The sequence below is a fragment of the Chrysemys picta genome, chromosome 1 (assembly GCF_011386835.1).
Source record: "Chrysemys picta bellii isolate R12L10 chromosome 1, ASM1138683v2, whole genome shotgun sequence".
NCBI classification, from domain to species: domain Eukaryota; kingdom Metazoa; phylum Chordata; order Testudines; family Emydidae; genus Chrysemys; species Chrysemys picta.
This window is the reverse complement of record NC_088791.1, coordinates 243881324-243906749: the sequence shown is the minus strand read 5'-3', so window position 1 is coordinate 243906749 and position 25426 is coordinate 243881324. Positions and strand designations below refer to the sequence as shown.

Below are 25426 nucleotides of genomic sequence, written 5' to 3'. Positions count from 1 at the left end.
TGATGGCAAGGGCAGTGACTCTTCTGAAAGTGAGACTTCTGTCAGTCATGCATGATGAGACCATTTTAAAGGTTTTGGTTTTTTTTAAATTCTGTTAGTGGTCATCGCTCAGGGGCGATGCAGTTTGAATTCTAACAATTACATGGAAATGAGACACATAGGCCAGGGATCATGAAATGACTGCATTGCTTTCTCGTGGGCTATTAATACATGAACTATTACAAAGCCAGAAAAACGAGCGCTGTGACTGTGAGGATTTCTTCCGCCAGGGGATTGCTGGGCAAGGCGGAGGAGCGATCTCGCAAGGCGCGGGGAAAAGGCCTCCCCCGAGAAAGGCCGCAGAGCTGGTGCAGCACCGGGACAAAAACGTGGTGCAAGTTCAGACTCTACTGCCCTTCGCGGCCCGGCTTTGCAGCAGCGCTTCGCGCCAGGCCCGGTGCACACGGGGCAAGCGCGGCTCCGGGGGGTGCAAAGGGCCTGGGAGCCCGGGCAGGGTGAGGCGAGCCCGGGACTGCAGCGGCCGCCCCCTGCCCAGGGCTCAGCGCTGCTCTAGCAGCCCACGGGGCGGCCGCCCCTCGCTCTAGTTGCCCCCCTTTCTGCCGCCCGGGCTGAAATCTCGCGAGATTCTGCTCGGCACGGGGGGGGGCGGGTCTCGCGAGGTGTCGCGGCGGCGGCGGCGGTTGCATGAGGTCGGAGCGGGAGGCCGGGCCGGGGCTGGCGCGCGGGGGCGGCCGGGAGAAGCGGCCCATGGAGACCCCGCTCCGGCGGGAATCACCGCGCCGGGAGCCCGAGACCCCCCCGCCGCCCCCGGGCCCGCCTCCGCCGCCTCACCCGGCCCTGGGCAGGGCGCGGGAGGAGAAGAGAGCGGCGCTGAGCAAGGTGAGCGGCCGGCGCGTCAGCACCAGGGACAGCGCGCGGCGGGGCGGGGCGGGGCGGGGGTTGCCTGAGGGAGGGACATGGGGAGGGGCGGGAGCTTTGCCGGAGAAGGCGGGGGGAAGGGGGAGGGGGAGATGGGGACGAGGGGGATGGGAGGATTTGCCTGTGGGAGGGGGGATGCGGAGGGGCGGGGGTTTGCCGGGGGGGGGGGGTGCCTATGGGAATGGGGAGCGGGGACTTGCCTGAGCGGGGGAGGAGTGAGGGGGCTTTGCGTGGGGGAGGAGAGCAGGGAAGGGGCGGGGACTGGGATGACGGGCTTGGGGGGGGGTGCAGTGGTACCACGGTGGTAGTGCACCTCACTGAATGATTGGCAGAGGTTCTAGGACGTCTTGTGAGACTCTACCCGGAATGGGGGGGGGGGGCGGGGTAGGTTTTATATTCCAAAGATTTCCCATAGTGTTTAGCAGGCAACATGGTTTGTGGCAGGAGCAGGCTCGGTGCCTCAATTTGCCCATCTGCGAAATAAGAATAAGGCTATTGATCCACTTTTTAAAAATGACAGGTTTCAGAGTAGCAGCCGTGTTAGTCTGTATCCGCAAAAAGAACAGGAGTACTTGTGGCACCTTAAAGACTAACAAATTTATTTGAGCATACGCTTTCGTGGGATGTAGCCCACGAAAGCTTATGCTCAAATAAATTTGTTAGTCTCTAAGGTGCCACAAGTACTCCTGTTTTTTTTTTTAAATGATTTGCGTTACAAGCAATATCACTGCAAATCTGCTTGCCTGGTCACAGTTTGTGAGTTAAAAATCAAGATGACAAATGCTGTGGCAGAGGAGTAGGGAATTTTCCCCGGGGAAGGAGTCCCAGCAAAGCACCACAACATCAACTTTGCTATTTTTTTTATAAAACATCTTTCCTCTAAGCACTTTACAAGCAATTCTCACAAAATTCCTTACAAATAGGGAAACTGCAGCACAGAAAGGCTGTCTGACTTGCTGAAAGTGAGACAGTGAGTGAGAGCTGGGAACAGAACACATGAATCCTGACCTCTCATTTCCCTGCTATACACATTTAACAGCACTCCTTCCGTGTGTTTTTCATGCAAATTGTGTCCCTACCTGTTTTATGGAATTAAATGGTACAAGACATTAGGTCACATATAGTATGTGTTATTCTTGCAACAAAAGTGTTTTGAGAAAGTTACTTCATGTTAAATCATTTTATACAGAGAGAATTATGTATTTTGTATATTTAGTGACTTTATTTGATTTTACATAATTTGTTAATATATTTTATATTCAGCTCAACTATAGTTGCTTCTAAACTCTCTGTTAAAAGATTTCAGTTGTCCTACAATTATATTACATGTGTTAGCTATCATTCCCTCATCTGTATGTGACAGAAACTGCATCCCAGTGCAGGAGTATATGGTAAGACTGGATCCCATTGAAATTTGTAGTTCTAGAGAGAGTTTTCAGAAAGATGCAATGTAGTTTGTTTATAATTTTGGCAATATTTAAATATTTAGATTAGTACTAAATGAGTCTTCACTTTTAACTATGTTACTTTACAGGTAGTTATTCGCCGGCTTCCTCCTAGTCTAACCAAGGAGCAACTGGAAGAGCAGCTACATCCACTACCTGCCCACGATTATTTTGAATTTTGCACTGCTGATCCCAGGTGAGGAGGAGCTGTTTATCAGCACTAAGAAGGAAAGAGGTACTTTCTATGAGTTTGTAAGCAACCTATTTCACTAAGGGCTTGTCTACACTTAGCAGGGGATCAATGCACGGTGATCGATGCATCGGTGGTCAATTTAGCGGGTCTAGTGAAGACCCACTAAATCGACCGCAGCTCGCTCTTCCGTCGACTCCTGTACTCCACCGGATCTAGAAAAGTAAGCGGAGTCGATGGGAGAGGGTCTCCTGTCAACATTGCGTAGTGTGGATCCCGCAGTAAGTAGATCTAAGCTACGTCTTCTTGAGTTACGCTATTCACGTAACTCAAAATGCGTAGCTTAGATCGACTTTTCCCTGTAGTGTAGACAAGGCCTCAGGTACCCTGGGCATAGTCACATAATAAATTTATATTTTGCGTCTGTGAAGCCTTTATCTTTTTTGGTTTAGTTAGGTAGGTATATTATTATATATATTTATATATATATTATGAACTATTTTCACTGGTGAAGTAGAACAGAGGTCTTCCTAAACTTCTTGTACACCTTGTGTGACTTATTCTCTTTCTTGGTGTTGAGCTGGGCAAATACTACAGCCATTTTTCCACAAGTGTTCATTTGAATTTAAATGAATTAACTTCTTCATTGTTCACATCTCATTGCTTTCTACAGGCTTTCAAGCAATCAAGTTTTATTCACATGGATGTTCACAAAAAGCTAATTTTAAATTTACACACTTGAGCACTCAAGGATAGCATCCTGTTTCATTTATAGATTCCAAGGCCAGAAATGACTTCCTGAACTGTATAACACAGGCCACAAAATAATTCCTGGAAGATATCTTTTAGAGAAACATCCAATCTTGATTTAAAAATTGTCAGTGATAAAGAATCCTACTATGACCATGGTTAAATTGTTCCAGTAGTTAATTATTATCACCTTTAGGAATTTACACCTTATTTGCAGTTCTAATTTGTCTAGCTTCAGCTTCCAGCCATTGGATCATGTTATACCTTTTGAAGAGTCCATTATTAAATATTTGTTCCCCATATAGATGCTTCCAGATTGTAATCAAGACATCCCTTAACCTTCTCTTTGTTAAATTGTTTGAACTCTTTGAGTCTTTCACTATAAGGCATGTTTTCTAGTCCTTTAATAATTTTTGTGGCTCTTTTCTGAACCCTCTTCAATTTATCAATATCCTTCTTGAATTTTGGGCACCAGAACTGGACACAGTATTCCAGTAGCAGTTGCACCATTACCGAATATAGAGGTAAAATAACTGCTTTGCTGCTATGTGAGATTCCCTTGTTTATGCCTCCCAGGACTGCATTAGCTTTTTTGGCCAGTGTCACATTGGGAGCTCATGTTCAGTTGATTAACCACCATGACCAAAAATCTTTTTCAGAGTCATTGCTTCCCAAGGTAGAGTCCCCCATCCTGTAATTATGGTCTACATCAGGGATCGGCAACCTTTGGTACACGGCCTGTCAGGGAAATCTGCTGGCAGGCCGGGTCGGTTTGTTTACCTGCAGCGTCTGCAGGGTCGGCCGATCGCGGCTCCCACTGGCCACTGTTCGCTGTTCCAGGCCAATGGGTGCTGCGGAGCAGGCCGAGGGATGTGCTGGCCCCCGCTTCCCGCAACCCCCATTGACCTGGAACAGCGAACCACAGCCAGTGGGAGCTGCAATCGGCCAAACCTGCAGACACTCCAGGTAAACAAACTGAACCGGCCCACCAGTGGAGTTCCCTGACAGGCTGCGTGCCAAAAGTTTCTGATCTGTGGTCTACATCCTTTGTTCCTAGATGTATACGTTTACATTTAGATATGATTAAAACACATATTGTTTGTTTGCACCCAGTTTACCAAATGATCCAGAGCTCTCTGAATCAGTGACCTGTCCTCTTCATTATTTACCACTCCCCTAATTTTTGTGTCATCTGCAAACTTTATCAGTGATGATTTTATGTTTTTTTCCAGGTCATTGATAAAATTGTTAAATAGTGTACGGCCAAGAACTGATCCCTGTGGGACCCCACTGGAAACATACCCTCTCAGTGATGATTCCTCATGTACAGTTGCATATTGAGAGTTATCAGTTAGCTAGTTTTTAATCCATTTAATGTGTGCCATGTTAATTTTATATTGTTCTATTTATTTAATCAAAATGTTGTGTGATACCAAGTCAAATGCCCTATAGAAGTTTAAAGTACATTACATCAACCCTATTATCTTTATTAACCAAACTTGTAATCTCATCAAAAATGTATCAAGTTAGTTTGGCAGGATCTATTTTCCATAAACCCATGTTGATTTGCAATAATAACATTATTCTCCTTTGATCCTTTATTAATCAAATCTACTATCACCCACTTCTTTATCTTACCCAGGATTGATGTCAGGCTGACAGGCCTATAATTACCTGGGTCATCCCATTTACCCTTTTTCAAAATTGGCACGTTTGTGTTCTTCCAGTCTTCTGGAACCTCCCCAGTGCTCCAAGACTCATTGAAAATCTACGTTAACATCCAATATATTACTAATTATTTCATTAGCAATTTCAAAAACAATTAAAATAAGAACGTTAACTAACAAAGAATATAAAATGAGGTTGCTAATACTTTTATTTAATATGCATGGTGCCATAAATGTTAAGACAACATTCACTGGCTAACAAAACAAATTTCAGAAAGGGAGGAAATGTACAATTAATGCAACCCAAACACCCTTAACATTGTCGGGAAGCAATGGTACATGGATATGTATCCTAAATTAATAGAGTGTGCAGTGTATAGCTGTGCATATCTGACATTTTCTTCTTAGAGAATTGTCTATAGCAGATCCAACCTAATAGCATGTCTGCACCTCTGGTTATAACCCTGGAACTGTTTATTGGCAATGACTGTTGGAGCGCTGAGCCCCTCAGACATTGAACCACCAACTGAGGCTACAAAGAGGGGAAATAGCTCCCAACTGCCAAATTTCCTTTCCATAATCTCACTTGTGTGGTTGCTCCAGACTTGTAAGTTTTTATTTATAGCAGTTTAAGACAGTTTTAATTAGTTAAGTGATAGATTTACTGTAAGTTAATATAGAGTAGTTTTGTTATTTTCAATTATTTAGTCTGTCAGTCTAGGCTGCTCATACGCCAACCTGGAGTTGGGCAGATACTGAAAAAAACAAGGATTCAAGCTCACTCTATCTGTAATGGATCAGCACTCTTAAGTGCCTGCATGTGTAGAAGTGGGACGCTCTGTCGGCTCCTGTTCAGCCTGTGCTGCCCTTTCCAATAGATAATGGAAAAATAACAAAGGCAGATTGAAACTTCTTCTCCTAAAAGAGTTTCTCTGTTTTCAATGGATTTGTTTGTCTGCCAGGAAATGTTCCAAGCAGTTTGATGGGCCAAGGCACTTAAGTCTGGGGCACAAGTCTATAGGGAGCCATCATTCCTAGAAAGATTAGACAACTCAAAGCAGGTCAAAGATTTAAAGTTTATTTTTCTCTCCTCGCATTCATGCAAATAAATATTTTTTGTGCAGAAAGACCTAATTGTGAAGGCTAGCATCTGATCTTTGTCTGGCTTATTTAACTGCCTGTGTGCCAGGACTTTGGTGAGGGTTTTGCAAACTCTGTCATATGCTGTGTCAATCATTCTCCTCTCCAATATAGAAAATAACAACATATATAACAGACCATGTGGTTTACGTGACCAACACAGCTTTAATTTTGAGTATTGAGCACCAAACCATCAAAATTGTCAAGTAAATGTGAACAGCACTTAAATAGGAAAAAGTTGCATTTTGCTCATGGACGTTGCATATGTTGAAAAAGAGACTAAATAGATTGAGTAAATTATTTAGTGTGAACTATTTTCTCAGCTGTAGGGCTTGCAATACCCTCATGACTTGCTGATACTGCTGTCCCCATTCATGTATCTCTGAAGAGGCAGATCATTCTGTATTGGTGGAAGAAAGATGGGGGCACACTTAAATCACTTTATAAAATTCATCTGCTTTAAAAATTACTCTTGACAATTAAGTAAAGCAAAAAGTACAAAGAAAATAAAGCTGCATTTTCAAATGTTATTTGGTTACTACATTTTGAGGTGTTGAAATCTGTGAATACATAATTATTAGAAAATAGAGAAAATTAACACTGAAGACTCTGACATCTGTTACGTGGGATGTCAGATTTTTTTTTATGCTTCCTTGACCCTTTTAGTAAACGAATGGTCTGTAGGGTTGGACTGGGAGGCATTTTTTCCCTCTGTGATTTGTATTCAGATTCTGTGCTCAGTCATCAGTCTGATGTCTCCACAGAGACTTAGGCCTTATCTACATGGAAATTGTTTTTGGTATAGCTGAGTTTTTCGACATGAGCTGCCTTGTGTCCACACATAAACAATCTTTTTTTCCTTTAGTTTGCATCTTATCCTCCTATGGTTAATCTGCTTTGGTAACAACATAACACAATTTCTGAATGAGTTATACTGCTATAAAGTTCATGTGGATACATCCCCATTTGAATAAACTGTACTACTTCAGGTAATCATCCCACTGATATCCCACACTCATTGCTTCACATTGGACTGGTTTGTCTGGTTACCTGTGCATTCTCCAATGCACTGGGGTCATCTTGATTAGCTATCCCCCCATGGTTTCATTGCTGACACACCCCAAGCCCATCTAAAAGGAGCAAATTCAGTTTCATCTTTCCAGCAGTCACTGAAATGCAAAGATCTATAAGTGGCGAGCAGATCAAAAACAGGAAAAGGAGCACTGTCAGGACACATGCCAGTGCCACACCAAAGTGCTGCAGCAGATTTACAAAAACACCAAAGACAAAATCAAAATCCCAGTGCACATGCCTGCTATGAAGAGCTGAATCAGATTTTTGCCATAGAGGCCACCACAAAACCCCAGTATACGTTGGACAGTTTGGCCACAATCTGCAGCGAGCCAGGCATGCCTTCAGAAACCCCACAGGAAGCCTTGAATCCCAAGGCAGGAGAAGATTCCTCTAGACAACCAAGATTTCTTCAGCACTCCTTCCAGCCAGCAGGAGACTCAGTCAGAGATGCCTCCCCAGTGCCCAGCCAGAGACAATATGGCAGAGGGGACCTCATCCAGTAAGTATTAAGCAGTTGTCAGTCGCATTAATGCCTGTTTAGGGAGATTTGGAAAACTTTCTTCTGGATACTGACTGTGCCCTGTCATGTCTGGCAGATATTGTCACAGCAGAGGATGGACATATCTGCTCCTACGCAGCACCCTTTGGCCTCCACTTGCTTGGCTTTTCTCCAGCCCCTGCAGCATGCTCAAAATGGCACATAAGACAGAAAATTCAACAGTTAAAAGTGGATTTTTTAATCCCAAAAATATTTAATCCCATGCCCATAGACCAAAACATGTATCGCCCCTTTTTCCCATGCTGCTTGATGTTTCTTGCTCCTCAACCACCTCTGCCTCCTCTCCCTGCTTTTCATTCTTGTGGTGCTGAAAAAGATAGTGGCCCTGCAGCTGTGAAAAAAAAAAATGAAAAAGACAAATGCATTGCATCTTAGTCAGTTTTATTGTAGCAAAACAAAAAGCAAGAAATACACCAGTAGAAAATGCATGTAAGCCACAGTTTTGTCATTGCCCTGAGCTTTTTTAGATGTTAAGATTTTCATACATGTAAAATTAAACATGTTAAATGGGCCATTTGAGATTACAGAGGCTGTTTTAAGTCTTTTATGTTGCATAGACTCTGTAAAGTATTTGTGATTTGCAGGTGTTACAAAAGGATCTTTTCATCAAGCACTTATTTATTGCAGTATAATTACATTGCTAAAACCATTGTTAACAGGACATGCCTCACAGCTGCAAAATTCTATATTTTTTTAAAGCACACTTTGCTCTCATCCATTGGTATGATAAATGAGAATTGTAGACAAAGATAGCAATTTAGTTTGGCAAGCATTTGACAAGGCGCTGCTTGCTTCTTAGGGCCACCCATCTAGGTAGTGTTTCCCTTCCATTAAGCAACAGTTTGAGGGGGCACCATCCAGGCATGTAGCATGTTGAATATTTTCTCAGTTGTCCCTTTACCTTTCTGCACAGGACCCATCTCTGCCTCTTAAGAATACACCTCAGGATAATATTCCCCATTTAAGGATAGCCCCCAGGGGTGTACATGCAATTACTAGCCTATTCCTTGGGGAACCCTACTCTCCATTCTTCTCACCCCCTAAAAATTGTATAAGGGATCATTTAAAGGGTATCTCTACACCATGGTGTAGAGATCTGACCTGATCTGAGGCAAAATAACTTAAATTGTCTTCAGAGGGTCCTGTGGCACCTTTGGTGAGGTTCTTACCCACGAAAGCTTATGCTCCCTATACTTCTGTTAGTCTCAAAGGTGCCACAGGACCCTCTGTTGCTTTTTACAGATTCAGACTAACACGGCTACCCCTCTGATACTTAAATTGTCTTACCATCTTCTACCATGCCAGGCCAGACAATGGAGTTCCAAAATTGATAATTTGATGGTAAATAATAGAAGTAACATTCTATCATTGTTGGCATGATGGCTAATATTGGTACAGTAACTGCTTTATTGTTTCTCTGTTCTCTTAGCAACTGGCATAGCATAGAGAGGAGCGTTATCAGTAACTGAGTGCCTGGTCAACCACCATGGGAAGAGAAAGAGGATGAGGGAGGAGATGTTTGCTGACCTCATGAGTGGGTCCCAGCACAAAGCAAAAAACCCAAAAGATTGGAGGGGAGCGTACACTTCCATGACAGCAGCCCCAAGAGTTGATTTACCAACACCAAACTGGTTAGTTAGTGACCAGTAGCAGTTGGATAAGGCAGATTTCCAGATGACAATGTCCACGTACTTCTCTACACTGAGAGGAACTGTCATCTTAGTGATTTTGCACTGGAGTTCTGGGGTAAGTTCTGTGTAGATTCCAGGGAACTGGCCTTCCACTTCCACTGCTGGTTATACCAGGATTACAGTCAATGCTGGCTGACCAGGTCCAGAGACAGTGCTCCACCAAGTGAAGCCAGTCCAGTAAAATGTCATGCAGAAGTAACTGCTTGGTTTTATTCTCCTCCTCCTCTAGAAGTATCCAGGTGAAATCTTAGTGGTTATAGTGATGGCATTCTTCCTTCTCCTCAAAAGCACCTGCCTGCATGATTAACAGTACCTCTGGTACTCTGTATTAATCAGTGCCTGCATCATGGTGTTCCATGCTGCCTGATAGCAGTTTGAAAATTTATTTGCAACTAAAACAGTTGAAAATGACTAGCTAGTGAATACCAGACCAATTTTGGGATACTGTGGAAGGAATCATTGGAATTTGACACCAAGTCCCAGAAGCCCAGTAGATATCCCACAATCCAACACGATAAGCAAGCCATACTGCACTGAGTATAGAACAGTGTATCCTGGGATACCTGCCCAGAATGCTGTTCACTTTTTTCCAAAAAGTGTGATACTGTGTGAATGCTACAATTCACAAAAGAAGTAGATTAAACCACTTCACACAAAGCAGTGTTGATGCACTCTTTTAGTTTAGTTATAACTATAATTATAGTAACAGAGAGTCCCGTGGCACCTTTAAGACTGCCAGATATATTGCAGCATAAGCTTTCGTGGGTGAATACCCACTTCGTCAGACGTCTGACGAAGTGGGTATTCACCCACGAAAGCTTATGCTCCAATACATCTGGTGGTCTTAAAGGTGCCACAGGACTCTCTGTTGCTTTTTATAGATCCAGACTAACACGGCTACCCCTCTGATACTATAATTATAGTGAAGAAAACTATGTTGAAAAAGTGTCCCCTGTAGACAGGGCCTAAGGGCCCAATCCTGTGGGTTTTTGAGTGGCTCTTGAAAAGACCCTTAGAGTAGAACACATTTTGCAGAGCTTCCAAAGGACAATGGCTATTTTGGGGTTGATAGGGTTAGCATACTTTTGATCATCCAGAAGTTCATAATATCCCAAATTCTTCACTGCCTTGCACCTTATGTGGTCATTTATACGCATGCAAAGTGAAGGTCTTATAGATATATAATGCTATCAATTCAGAATGACCAATTCTAAATTTATAACTCCTTTTCACTCATACACTTTACATATTATAAATGACCACACAAAGTGCAAGGCAGCACATAATTTGGTCCAGTGTATTTTAGCTTGACATCACAGTGTATGTGCACAATTGTCAAATTTTGTTCCTCAACTATATTTTAGTATGTGCATGGATGGGGGAATTTATTTCAGACTCCATAATGTGTGGGGAAAGGGGTTCACAAGAGCAGAAATGCAAACAAATTGACAGTTAATGTTCCTGTCACATCAGGCCACAAGGAGGAATCCCTTCATTTTCTGACTAATATCTGTGGTAAAATTGTTGTAGGAATCTTGGCGGTGAGTCTTCTCACTTTTGTGGTTTTGTGTTATTTCACTATAGGTTGTGGAGGGTTTTTTTTGTAAAATATACAAACCAAATGTTTCTATTCCCCCCCAGCCCTTCTGAACTCCAGTCTGTGACCCCCACAGCAGTCCCATGTGCCCCACAGTGTCTATCTCCCCATATCCTGTGCCTCCTGACCTGGCCCCATGTGGAGGGTGCTGTGAGGAACATAGCCTCTTCTCTTCCCTATCTGCAGCTGGGGCTGGCCCGGGAGCAGCTGCTCTCTCTTCTGTTGCCACAGCGGCCCCTGATGGACAAAAGGCATAATTGCAGCACCTTTCTGCAGGGAAAACAATTCTGCATAGCACATAAATTCTGCTTGTGCACAATGACGCAGAATTCCCCCAGGAGTAACTATGAGGCACCTCACAAGGGGTGTATAAAGTGGAAAGCTTGATAGCTTTCACACCTCTCACATTTCCCAGAGTACAACAGTGATCCCAAACTGGCTGGCCCTACCTCTCTGATTCACCTCCTAGAAATTAAATATCTTGGGTTTGTCTGTGGAAATAGCTTCATTTGAGGAATGAACCCACAATTGCTAAGTACTCTCATAGCCATACTTATTTATTGTAATAAACCAACTATAGCTAGGGGAGAATCCCACTTTGATAGTGGAACTTTGCACACATGTTTTTGCATTTTTGTGTGCTGTGAGTGGTGATTTTGGTCCATAATATTTAAAAGTTTTTAGTACTGTAAATCTTGTGGCTACACTGGATCCCTTCAAAACATGCAAGATAATTTTTGATGTCTGTACTTTCCAGAATACAAAATTCTATCCACTCTGGTAGTCATATATTTAACCTCTGCTAACAGCAATAATAAATGCTTAATGTAAAATAAAATTCACCGTTTTAAATGTTTGACTCAATTGTGAAGTGTATTCAATCTAACAAATATAAATTGTAAAAGGACAGAAAAATTTTGCTGTTTCATGTGTCGGGGGGAAATAAATTGTGGTGCCAAAGCAGGTGGAAAACATCTGCTACTGAAATATTAGGGGTTTAGAAATGTTTCTGAGAGAATAAATATTTCTGATTTTCTATTCTCTTTTACAATGGTTACTGTTCCGTGTCAAGATTCCTGATATTTTATAGGTAATAAGTGCCTGATCCTATAAAGTGCTGAGCACCTTCAACTCCCATTTAAAGTAAGTGGAAATTGAGGATGCTCTTTACAGGATCAGGACCTAAAAATGGCAAAAAATATTTTTCTTTTCTGCAAACGGAGTACTAGTCCTAAATTCATACACAAAACCTGCATTAATAGGAGTTGTAACCATCATCTGGTTCCAGAGATGTTTGACAGTTGGTCCAAATGCATGCAAATTAGAGGCACAGCAGTTTCCTTAAGGGACAGAGAAAGATCTATAGTTCTCCCTTCAGTTACACTCCTAATTTTTTTTTTTTTTGACAATATGAAATTGCAAGAATTTAAGGGATAAGGAAATAAGCATGAAATTGCTCTAATTTTTTCCACATCTGGTGTATTCAAAGAAGCCTGTTTCTGCTTCATCTGTCCTAGTGTATTTCTTTAATAGTTGAAATTGTTTATAAAAATACATTAAACATGTTTTTCAGTTTTGCCAGGCAGTAATTTTTCTTGGATGCACAATTAATTTTTGGCATGTCTCGAAAGAACTTCATTTATTTAATTAAGAATTTTATTAACAGATTCATTTTTCTTAGACTAACATTGTCTTTAATTCCAGCATTTCTGCTTTGGCAGCAAAGAGCAACAAGCAGAAGTACTTGATATGAGCAGTTTAACTATGCAATCAAGTTAATCTCTAATAAATACTAAAATAATTTAGGCCTCAGTTCAGTCGAGCACCTAAGCGTGTGCTTAACATGAAACACATGAGTACTCCTACTGAGATGACCAAGCACTGAGGAGAGAGCCCTCTGCTTCCTGGGAGGTGACAGTTATCCAAAAGTCTTGCTGGTTGCTCCAGCCATTAGCAGCACACACACACGGTGCCTGTGAGATCTCAACTTAAATGTTCCTCTAATGTCAAATCACAAATCCTTTCTACTTATAAAGTAAACAAACCCAAGTTAATTTAACGATATTTTTTCTTACTCTATTCTATATGGATATTGAAATATATCTAAAAAAGCATTGACGGTTTCTCATTGAAATCAGTGGGAGAGAAACTCATTCTATCATAGTACAGCCTTTTCACATGGTCATGGCTACCTCCGTATAGTACACTCAGTACCATCCACTTGCATAGAAATGTTGAAACTTTCATCAATATCATTCAATTCATATTTACTTTTATAAATAAAATACATTTTACAGATATAAATCTATATGTCATTAACATTGTTTCCATTAGACTCATGTCTTTCATTGAGTTATAAGTATAAAATTTTTTAATTTATATATAAATTGAGAAATTTTTCAGTTTAAGATCCCATTGGAATTAGTGCCCTTTAGAAATGCTAGATAATGAACATTTCATATACAGTAAATGAGTATCCATCCCAATAGCTCTGTATAATGCAGAAGGATCAGAAAAATTCTCCTTCGAGTTTGTGTCCTCATGAATCCCACTCTAGCTGTACGTGTGCCTCACGTACATAAGATTGGAATCTTTAAAAAGCAGTGTCTGTTGGACCACACCTGCACTGTGCATGCCTTTGTGCCCCACATCCGAGACATAAAGAGCAGAGTAACTGCACCTGTCCTTCCTTTCCCCCTTACTGTGTGGGGGCAGTGAAACAGAACAAGAGGTGTCCCGCTACCATTACTGGAATCTGCTTCAGTCATGAATTAGCTGGCTGATTAGGGTTAGCACTCAACTTTAAATTTTCCGCACTATTATTTTAGTACCATCATAACAACAAAAAATGTAAAACCCTCTGAATTTAATTTTTCCCTCTATGCAATACAAAATGGTGGCATCAAAGCACTCGAGCTTCAAACCATGTCCCTCCTGTGATAGTCTAATTCCACTCACAGATAGCTACAGTCATTCTCTATTTTGTCTCACCGAGAGCCATATGTCAGACTGGTGCCCAATGTGTTGTTCATTCTCAACAAGAACAAAGTTCAGGGCCATGTGTCTGAATAATCCATGAGAGGAAATTCAGATCCTGAAGAGCAAGGATCAACTTCCACGATGAATCCAACCTCTTCTAAGTCTCTGTCAGCCAATGTCTCTGCCAGCTGATGTGCAGCATCTAAGGTTGGGAACTGGCATACATGCTTGGCACCATCAGGCAAGGAACTGGCATCAATACCACCTCAGTACTGATTACCACCTCAGCACCAAAGACTGATACTGCCTCTTCAACAAGGCAAGAAAGGCCCAAACACCAGGATAAGCATGGTTCTCAGCACTTATCTTTTTCTTTCCATAAGAAGAGGCAGAAACCGTTGGAATATCATACGGGAAGATCTGGATGACCTTGAAGCTTGGAACAACAGAAAAGGGATGAAATTTAATAGTACAAAGTGCAAGGGTCATGCACTTAGGGTCTATAAGAATTTCTGGTACAAGCTGGGGGCTTATCACTTGGAAGTGACAGAGGAGGAGAAAGACCTGGGTTTGTGGGTCAATCACAGGATAACTATGAGCCACCAATGTGATGCAGCTGCGAAAAAGGCAAATGTAGTCCTAGGACGTATCAGGCAAGGCATTTCCAGTAGAGATAGAGAAGTGTTAATTTCATTGTACAGGGTACTGTTAAGACCTTCTTTGGAATACTGTTTACAGTTCTGGTCATCCTTGTTCAAGAAAGATGAATTCAGACTAGAATTCAGAGAAGAACTACTAGGACGATCAGAGGAATGGAAGGCCTGTCTTATGGGAGGAGACTGAAAAAGCTTGGTTTGTTTAGCCTAGCAAGAAGAAGGCTGAGTGAAGATATGGTTGCTCTATATAAATACGTTGGGGAGGAGGGTAAACAGCAGGGAGGATGAAGAGCTATTTAAGCTAAAGGTGTTGGCACAAGAATATTGGGTATAAACTTCAGAGCTCCAGCTGGTTACCTGCAGGGCTCAGAAAAGGATTTTCCCCCAAGTTAATTGTGTCTCATTTATTTGCTTTTATTTAGTTAGTTAGTTAGTTATTGTCTCCTTCCTCTGATGCATGCAAGATGGCCACAGCTACCATGGCTGTTCAATCCAATTTCAGTCCTTACCCTCCATTCCTCATCTCTCTTCAGGGACCCTTCTCATGAAAATCAGCTGAAGGAAAAAGTGACTTCTCTGCTTTTGTAGGACCCCAGAGGAGTTTCTGCTGGAGTGGCAGGGAGAAGCTTCTACTCCCAATATATCTTTATCCCCCCTCAAAAAGGGATCCTAACATAGACCTAAGAAGATTGAACAAATACATGAACTGTTTTAGATTTAGGATGGTAATGCTTGCCTGCATTGTCCCTTCCCTTCGGGTTCAACACTGGTTCCTGGCTCAGCTTACAAGATACGTGCTTCAGTATTGCCATCAACCCAGCCCACAGGAAGTATCTGCAATTCACAGTAGGGCCCCATCATTATCAATACAAAGTTCTACCGTTAGGTCTCTCCATATGACCAAGAGTCTTCACAAAATGCCTAGCTGCACTGGCAGCACGTCTGAGGAGACAGGGTATTCTTATGTACCCATATGTACCTATCCAAGGTAGGGCCCATCAGGAAGTTGCCACAGCTCAGCTCTGAATTATGTCCTTCTTTTATTCAGACAGCTGGGCCTCTTGGTCAGTTATGAAAAATCATCTCTCAACCAACCAGAAACAATAAAGTTTATAGAAGCCTTAATTGACTCCAAATCAGCTAAAACATATGTTTCAGAAGACAGATTTATTTATCTTCAGATGATAATTACCAGTATCAAATTGACTCCATCAACTACAGTAAGAAACTTCCTCAGACTTTTGGGCCATGTGTCAGCTTGCACAGATGATGATGCTAGCCAGACTTCACCTACATCTATGACAAGGGTGATTAAGGTTGATGTATCACCTTGCAAGACATCAAATGAACATGTGGGTTGTTGTTCCTATACACATTTTATCGGCACTGAACTGGTGACCCCAAGAATGTTCAGAGCGGAATGCCCTTCTCTGCCCCTCCTACTCAGACATTGATCACAGATGCATCAGGTACAGGTTGAGGCACACGCCTGGATCACCTCCAGATACAAGGGACTTGGTTTCAAAAGGACATGACTCTTCACATAAATGTTCTAAAATTATGAACAATCAGAATAACTTGCATGGCATTCCTGCCTGTTCTACATAATTCCACAGTACAGTTCCTCACAGTCAACACATCTGCAATGCACTATATAAAGAAGCAAGAAGGTGCCTTTTAATCACCTCTATGTCAGGAGGCAATCAAGTTATAGACATGGTGTCAACAACATGGTATTACCCCAGTTGCTTTTTATCTGCCAGGAGTCAGAAATAACCTAGTAGACTTCCTAAGCAGACAGTTTATCACTACCCACAAGTGATGTCTGAAGAGCTCCATCATCAAGCCAATATTTCTCTGGTGGGGAAATCTCATTATAGAATTGTTTGGCACCAAAGCTAATACAAAATGCCCAGCCTTTTCTTCTGAGGAGGCATGGACCTGGGATCACTGCAAAACAGCTTCATCATGCCGTGGGGTCAAGGCCTCATGTATGTACACATTTCCACTGATTTGCTTGAGTACAGTCAGGCAAGGTGCAGATGCACTGATCCTGATCGCTCCATATTGGCGAAGACAAGTCTGTCTAATTGTAATGGTCAGCGTGTAGGCTGCTGGGCCAATAGTGTCTGTTGGGCTGGGGTTGAAGGCAGGAGACAAGACTAGTTACCAAGCCAGGTCAGGAGACGGAATACTAGGGTCAAACTTGGGGCAGTACTTCCTTTTGTGGTGCCTAAACCTCCAGTAATTGTTAGTTGCTGCTTTACTCTCCACTGATGATATGGATATTACAGCCTGCCCTTCAGCCCCACTTTTTCATAGTCCTCCTTATTTGGGATTCTGAATTGGCGGCAGAGCTGTGGGATGGTTGCAGCAGCTCTGCTCATTATGCCCATGGCAGGGGGCTGGGGAGGCATGAGCACACGTAGGGCACAGGCACAGCCCCAGCACACACTGCTTTTTAAAAGATTTTGCTGTCACATGGATGGGGACCATGTGGGATCCCCAGAGATGACAACGTCTCAAAGAACACAGTTATTATCAGGTCAGTAACTCTTCATTCTTCCAGTGGAAATGTTTGGGTGTTGGCAATAACTGTAAATTACCTGCTGGATTTGTATGCAAGTCTGTTAAAAATATATCATTTTGTGTTTATTTTTATATGTCCCAGGACATATTCTTGCTGTTTATCAAAAGGTTTAATCTTTTTTTAAAGATGGATATCTGTAAAGACTCAAAGTGACAGTTTGGCAACTGCCAGTAAATCTAATCTCCCCCTCCCCAATATCAGCAGCAAAAGACTTCCTGAGCATGCTCAAGAAGTACCCAGTGGCTTTGCCAATATCCGTAGCTTTTATGTCACCATCATAGAAAAGTGGGCCTAATGGCTCTAAGGGGGCACAGAATGGAAACACACACTCCAAGGTTTGAAAAAAGCGACATTTGTCTCCTAATTCAGAATTCAAACTCCACAGTTGCCCGGATGAGGAATATCCTGGAAATCAATTCCGTTTTGCTTGGATCCTGTGATTTTGTAAGTGTGTGTGTAAAAGTTGCGTTCTGTGATATGCAAGTTTAATGCAATCATTTCACAAGCAGATGAGAATTATGACAGGATTTTTTTAATTTTGCTTCTTTCTTCATTCCTGAACATGACAATAAATAACAGAAAATAAAATTGTTTCTTGTTCCAGTCTTTATCCTCATCTCTACTCAAGAGCATACATTAATTTTAGAAATCCTGATGACATCCTTCTTTTTAGAGATCGCTTTGATGGCTATGTCTTCATTGATAATAAAGGTTGGACTATTTATATTTTTTAAAAATCTCAGTGCAACCTGTTTGTTACATATTTGATTTTTTTCTGGAATTAACATATATAAACCTGTAGCCTTTGTAGCACTTCAGGACAGTAAGTATTTTGGAAATCTTTACTCAGGATAAGTAGTTAATTACATACTAAAACAAATAGTTAAAAGAGCATCAAGATTGCAAAGTCAAGCACTCAAAAGTTAAGAAATGCCAGATTTAAATTTGCTTGTCAGTCTTAATTTGGCCCCTTCGTGAATATGATATTGTCTTTATTTACATGGTCACATACTGTTTTTTCCATAGGACTCCTGCCCCATTTGGTGCTTAAGATAGTGGTGCTCTCTGAGTGAGTAGCTAAGGGGTCAGCAACGTTTGGCACGCGGCTCGCCAGGGTAAGCACCCTAGCGGGCCGGGCCAGTTTATTTACCTGCTGACGTGGCAGGTTCGGCTGATCGCGGCCCCCACAGGAAGCGCGGCTTCCTGCCGCCCCCATTGGCCCGGGATGGCGAACCGCGGCCAGTGGGGGCCGCGATCAGCTGAACCTGCCATGTCAGCAGGTAAATAAACTGGCCCGGCCCGCTAGGGTGCTTACCCTGGCAAGCCGCGTGCCAAACATTGCCGACCCCTGGAGTAGCTACTCAGTATTTTTTTTTTATCCTCATCATTCAGCGTGTGGTCACATGCCTTATTTATCACATCATCCAAACCCTATTAGTTTCCTCTTGAGCTTGTCTATGAAGCTCATCACCATAGTAGCCGAGTGTTTCACAAACATGAATGAATTGATCTTTACGATATGGCTGGGAGATAAGGTAGTATTATTTATCCCATTTTATGCATGGGGAATGGAGGCCAAGTCTCTACTACTTTTGGATGCCCAATTGGAGATGCTTATGGCCTGATTTTTTAGAGTACTTAGATTTTATTGCACTTTGTATGTTCAGAGCACAGTTCCTATTGGCTTCAGTTGCAGTTGTGACTGCTCGGTACTTTTGCAAATCAGACCTCAGGTGTCTCAAGGTGGGTACCAAGAAAATGAAGGGCACACAATTAGTGGACACCTGTAAAAAGCTTGGTTTAGGTGACTTGCCCAGTATCACTTAGGAACTTTGTGGCAGAGACAGGGATAGAATTTATTTCTACAACTGCCTTAACTATCAAACCATCCTTTCTCTTCCTGCAGACCCCTGCCTCTTTCAGTAGACTCCTTCCAAATTCGGCAACAAATAAGATGGGTCCTACAGACAACAACCTCAGTCACTGCACATCCCTCATTCATTCATTCATTCATTCCATCCTGCACACTGAATGAGGCTGGGGGCCTGTGTATACAATAGTGTTTGATCCTGTTACTGAAGATTGGTATAAGGGGGTCAAATTAAAGTTGTACAGATAACGTTGATTCTGGCATTTCCTAACTTTTGCATGCTTGACTGCAACCTTAATGATCTTGTAATTTAAGGTACATCTACGCTGCAGCTGGGAGTGCACGTCCCAGCTTGAGTACACAGACATGTGCTAGCTGTGCTTGAGCTAGTGCTCTAGAAATAGCAGTGTATCCAGGGGAAGCATGGGTGGCAGCTTGGGAAGCTGTCCAACTACAGTTCTCAGGGGGTCCAGGTGGATTTGTATTCAGGCAGCTAGCCCCAGCTGCCGCCCATGCTACCCCTGGCTACACTACTATTTTTAGTGAACTAGCTCAAGCACAGCTAGTGCGTCTCTCTTCTCGAGCTGGGAAGCACACTCAAAGCTGTAGTGTAGACATACCCTTCGTTTTTTAATGTAGTTTTCTAGGTTTTTAAAAAAACAAAAATCCATTATGTGGAAACCATATTGACCTCCACATGGGTCATCAGCAGGAGTGGGACCTTTAGATCCACAGCACAGACCTCTACCACTTGATCTAACTGAGTAACTGGTAGTAATAGTGGGCTGTTATCCTGTGTATGGATCAGCCAGTAGAGAGGGATGAGACACTTAATTTGCCATTGGTTTTCCCGCTATTTGCTAGACAGCAAAGGAATGTTGAGATACAGAAATCCTGGGTTCAATTCCAGGGTCTGGAGAGAAGTGTCTTCTAGTGGTTAAAGACCCTTCATATACCTTTGCCCTCAGACTGTCCCTGTTTCCTGGTGCTCCGATTCTACTGCCCCTGTCTCCACTCTCTGCTCTTATTCCCCTCTTGAGTTCCTGTCCCTTTTTCCCTGTGCTTCTATTTACTCTCCTTCCTCTTTCCTATCTGCCCTGCCTCCCCTAGTTCCTGCCCCATCCCTCCCTCTGCTCCTAATTTCCTTCTCTTTTTCCACCTTTTCTATGGCTCTTGTCCCTGTCCTCACCTGTGCTTCTCTCTCCCCAACTGATACCCCTCCATTCTCCAATTCCTGTCCCTGTCCCACCTCTCCAGCTATTGCCATTGTCTCCTCTGCTCCCATTTTCCCCCATACACCCTCTGCTCCTATCTGCTCCTCCCCAGCTCTTGCCCTTGCCCCATCCTGGTTCCTCTTCCCTACCCACCCTGTTGCATTAGAGTGAAGTTGTTTCCTCCTCATCCTTGCTGTCTGCATGCCATCAGGCGGAGCACTGAGAACACTGGAGAGACCATCTCTCTGCTCTCAGTTCTGGTGCTGGGTGACACAGTGGCCCTGGGAGAACAATTGCAGGGAAAGTCCTGCTCAACCCCTGCAGCCATGGGATAGAGCATGCTCACTTACTTGGTGCGGTGGCACACGTGGAGTCAGGTTGGCACATAGGAGCTGTCAGGGATAGAGCATGCTCAGTGGAGACAAAATCTTTGGAGAATTTAGCTGCCAAACTCTGACAATTCTCTATTGAGCACGTACCAATTGAGATATTGTAGAGACTATTTTGCCAAATTTGGGGGAATTTTCACAAGGATGGCAAAAAGCACATTCCTGGCACAAAGTTAAACCCCTGCCAAATTTCAAGTCCCTTCTCCAAAGTTGTTAGGGCTTCTCAACAAACCAATTGTAAGAATATTTTAAACATGACAAAAATTGTATTTTTCCCTTAAGCTGGGTTTTCCAAAACTTTTTGGCAAGCCTCCATCTAGTTTCCAGTGAAGTTGGGCAACTTTTGAGTGAACGTGTGCAACTTTTGGGTGAACTTGTGCTGATTTATGGTTTTGAGTGAAAAACAGGCAAAACTCAAAAGTTTCACATGGTTTTGACTCCAAAGAAATTCCATCTGTTTCATCTCAATTTTTCTTTAAGGTCTTTGGGTTTATTCTAACCCCATAGTTAGAGCAGAATTTATGGACTGAGAACCTATACAAGTGAAAACAAGAAGGAAGCTTGCACAAACCCATGTAAATTAAAATGACTGAGTTTCACATAGCTTTACATGTTTCTAGATTTAAATGGAGATGTCACCCCCTTTGTCATCCCCTCCTAGCAACAAAACTTTATAGAAATATCTCAATTGTTTTATGCAGTGTTGTAGCCATATTGGTCCCAGGATATTAAACAGACAAGGGGGGGTGAGGTAATATCTTTTATTGGACCAATTTCTGTTACTGAAAGAGATGATCTCGAGCTACACAGAGCCCTTTTTCAGGTCTAGCCAACTTCTTCACCAACAGAAGTTTGTCCAAACAAAGATATTACCTCACCCACCTTGTCTCTCAATTGTTTTATATTTATTTCCAGAATAACAAAAGTGATTAGTGTGCTATATCTGTTGGGCTGAGCTCTCATATGTCAGTTTGTTAACTCAGTGAAAATCTCTATAGATTTATAGTCAAGCTCCGAATGATAAAAGAATGGGTTGATAGTGCAACTACTGATCTATTTTAATTATGACAGTCCTAGTAGGGATATCAAAATAAATTAAGGGCCAATTTCTGTTCTGATACTTGTGACAACAGTATCTGAAATCAAAGTGTGTAATTCAAATGCATATTTATTTATTTTACTCTATAGATATTTCATGGTACTACATGTTATTTATCTCTATCACTGGAGTCATTTAATTAGCAATTTAGCATGGGTTTTTCAAAAGTGCTTATCACTGACTTCAATGGAAACAGAGTTAGGCCGGTGCTGTAGGCTGTTGAAAATCTCACTGTTAAATTACAAATATTTCCCTATCTAAAAATTGAGCATGTGGTCTCTCTCTTAAGGTTTGGAATATCCTGCTGTGGTAGAGTTTGCTCCATTCCAAAAGATTTCAAAAAAGAAGCTTAAGAAAAAAGATGCAAAAGCTGGGAGCATTGAGGATGGTAAACACATTTTCTTGATCTCACGGTGGAAAAGCTACTCTGTTTATTGTTAATAAGATACTAATTTCTGTCTGGTGTTGCAGAGTATAAATAGTTTATTAATGTTTTTTCAAAAAATGTTTTCACAGATCCAGAATATAGAAAATTTTTAGAAAGTTACTGTGCCGATGAAGAGAAAATCTGTGCTAATCCTGAGACTCTGTTGGGAGAGATTGAGGCAAAAACAAGGGAACTTATTGGTCTGTTTTGTTGATCTTTTTCCTCATTATTGATCATTTTAAAAATATGCTTTTTCATATTTTTGGGATACTACCAGCAGGATCTCCCCCATTCAGTCTGGCAGTGACTGAGAGTGTATTTATGTTCTCATTCTCCACTGGAGTAATGCCTACAGCCACCTCATGTGGCGCACTTGTGCTGCTTCTTCATGCATGGAACTCACACGTTCTGTATATACAGTGGCTTCAGAAACTGGTCCTTAGTATTTATAAAGGAATAGTCTATGAGTTTATTGTTGAAAGATGGTAGAAGAGCAAAAAAATGATAACCCAAAATGACAGAATGGGTAAGAGCCTCAATACTGTACTCAAGCTCGTTCATGATCCTGGGTGCCTGCCTGGTGAAAGGTGAAATACCCTGTCAGGATCATCTGGGGGCAGCCTGAACAAAAAATTAAACCTTGAACTAAACCTTGTTTATATAGACTTTCACATTCTACAGCAGGAGCTGTACCCATCAGATCAAGATTGAGCTCTTCAGGATTAAAGTATATTGGGTTTCATTGTTCAGCTTTCAACCATGTGAACATTATTAATAATACATATATTTATATAGTTCATGGGGTATGGCAAAGCAAAAAAACAAATTGTATTTATGCCCTTTCCTGCTCCATTTTACTGTATAAAAACAGTCTAATTTTTTCCCATTGGCAAGTCAGCTTTTTTTTTAAAAAAAACAACAGCTGTTGGACTGACCCTAGAGATTAGCCTTTTGATTAGTACTTTTCACTGCTATGCTGAAAACCTAGATTTAATTCTCACCCTTAGTTTCTGGTCCTAAGAAGGGGTAGTTGTTAAGTAATGTGAGTTATTCCTAATCCTTAGCACAGGAGCAGGCAAACTTTTTGGCCCAAGGGCCACATCTGGGTATGGAAATTGTTTGGCAGGCCATGAATGCTCACAAAATTGGGGGTTGGGGTGTGGGAGGGGGTGAGGGCTCTGACTGGGGGTGCGGGTTATGGCGTGGGGTTGGGGATGAGGGGTTGGGGGTGCAGGAGGGTACTCTGGGCTGGGACCAAGGGGGATCAGGGCTGGGGCAGGGGATTGGGGCACAGGAGAGGGTCAGGGGTGCAGGCTCCTGGCAGCGCTTACCTCAAGCAGCTTCCGGAAGCAGCGGCATGTCCTCCCTCTGGCTCCTACACGGCGGAGCGGCCAGGCAGCTCTGCATGCTGCCCTGTCCACAGGCGTAGCCCCTGCAGCTCCAATCGACCATGGTTCCTCGCCAATGGGAGCTTCTGGGGCAGTGCTTGGGACGGGGGCAGCGTGTGGAGCTGGAGGGGGGACATGTCGCTGCTTCTGGGAGCCACATGGAGCCACGGCACACCCAGAGCAGGGTAAGCCCCCAACCCCTCTCCCCAGCTGGAGTGGGACAAGCCCTGGACTCCGCTCCCTAGGCCGTAGTATTCCCACCTCTGCCTTAGCACTACAGGACATGAAAAACCAAGAGTGGGGATCAAATCTGGATCTCCTACATGGCACTAACCATTTAGCTAGTTGCTAGAGTCAGGCCAGCTGTTGTTTTTTTGGGGCGGGGGGGGGCAAGGGGGGGGGTTGTTTTTTTGATAGGTGAACTGCCAAAGGAAAAATGAAGCTGTTTTTACAAAGTATAGAGGAGCAGGAAAGGGCATAAGCACAAAGTTTAAGTAAAAGTGTTGCAGGCTTTGGCCTCTAGTGATTAAGGAGTATTGTTGACAGACTCAAAGAGAACCAGTCCTCTTTAGTCCTCAGCTGAAAGGAGAGTGACCAATGACAACCCTTGCTTTGACTGAGGCTCAATAAAAATGGGAAGCTACACCCCCAGGACACTGACACAGACAGAGAGAGGACCTGGGGCAGGAAAGGACCAATTTTATTTAAAACTTGCAATTCTGATTAAAAATAAGTTTTATTTTTTTCACAAACCGTCTCGTAATATTGTTATTTTATACTGCATACTATAACTATTTCAAAATATATTTTAATCTTGACAATACTAACATTTTTCAGATGGCCAGCCAAATAAAGGCTTTGCAGGATGACATGATATATGTGTCAGCATCTCAAAGGGACTGCATACAGAACATATACTTGTCCACTAGCTGTTATGATTGATTAAGAGAAATTTAGTGGTTCACCGTTCCCTTATTTGGATATATAAAACTAACCAATCTATTTTGATCACTACTATTTCTTAAATTGTCCATACTTCCCCCTTCACCCCATGTATCACCCCCTGGCACTCTCACACTGCAGCATTGGCATTGATACTTGCTTGTGTAGTAGGTGTGTGAGTTAACAATTGGCAAAGGGATATTTGGAGCTCAGCAAAGGGTAAGGATAAATTAGAGGAGAGGTGGGAAGAATATTACTAAGGACACTAAATACATCTGTCATCAACAAAGCTTGAAAGCGTGTCACTGTTATAGATGTGAAAGCTCCTCAAGAATATGTATCCTTACTTGGCCAGAAGCTTTTCCTGGATATTTCACAGCAATGTGAAAATGAGCTTCCGAGTATCTTAATAAAGACTTTCTAACTTCAAATTATTCCAGCTATTAATGAAAAAGGGATAGCCTTAGAGTTGCAAGTGGAGTGTTGACAGTATCTCAGCTGAGGGAGGTTCTACAGAATGGCTTTTTAATGTTTTGTTTCTATGAAATCAGTTCACAAAAATTTGAACTTTTTTTTCAAATTAATTTGTCCTATGTTTATTTTGCTCTATTTTTTTCAAATACCGTATTATTGTTTGAAATTGCACCCATGTTTTATCAATGTCAAAACCAAGAAAAAACGTATTCAGTGAGTACCATAGCTCTAGTTGAATTGTACAAGGGCCCAGCTATGCCTTCAGAAACAAGGGTGTAACTCTCATTGAAGTCAGTGAAAGATATGCCCATGTATCAGAGAGCAGAACTGGGCCTCAAATTCTCAAAGAGCTCTTGTGTGCCTCCAG

At 42.4% G+C, this 25426-nt stretch overlaps 1 protein-coding gene across 7 annotated transcripts in view; it reads left to right on the top strand.

Annotated features, from left to right (window-relative positions):
* Window positions 1–648: 648 nt before the first annotated feature.
* Window positions 649–25426, top strand: part of UPF3A (UPF3A regulator of nonsense mediated mRNA decay) — a 52905-nt gene continuing 28127 nt past the window's right edge. For 4 of the 7 annotated variants that reach the window (XM_005295911.4, XM_005295910.4, XM_005295908.4 and 1 more), the window contains exons 1-4: window positions 7233–7683; window positions 17861–17967; window positions 22118–22216; window positions 22345–22455. In XM_005295911.4, coding sequence (XP_005295968.2) covers window positions 7346–7683; window positions 17861–17967; window positions 22118–22216; window positions 22345–22455 — 655 coding nt within the window. In that variant the 5' untranslated portion in view covers window positions 7233–7345. Of the gene's footprint in view, window positions 880–2452; window positions 2560–7232; window positions 7684–17860; window positions 17968–22117; window positions 22217–22344; window positions 22456–25426 lie in introns of those variants that run through there. The other 3 variants (XM_005295909.4, XM_065580988.1, XM_042861409.2) reach the window with 3 other exon arrangements.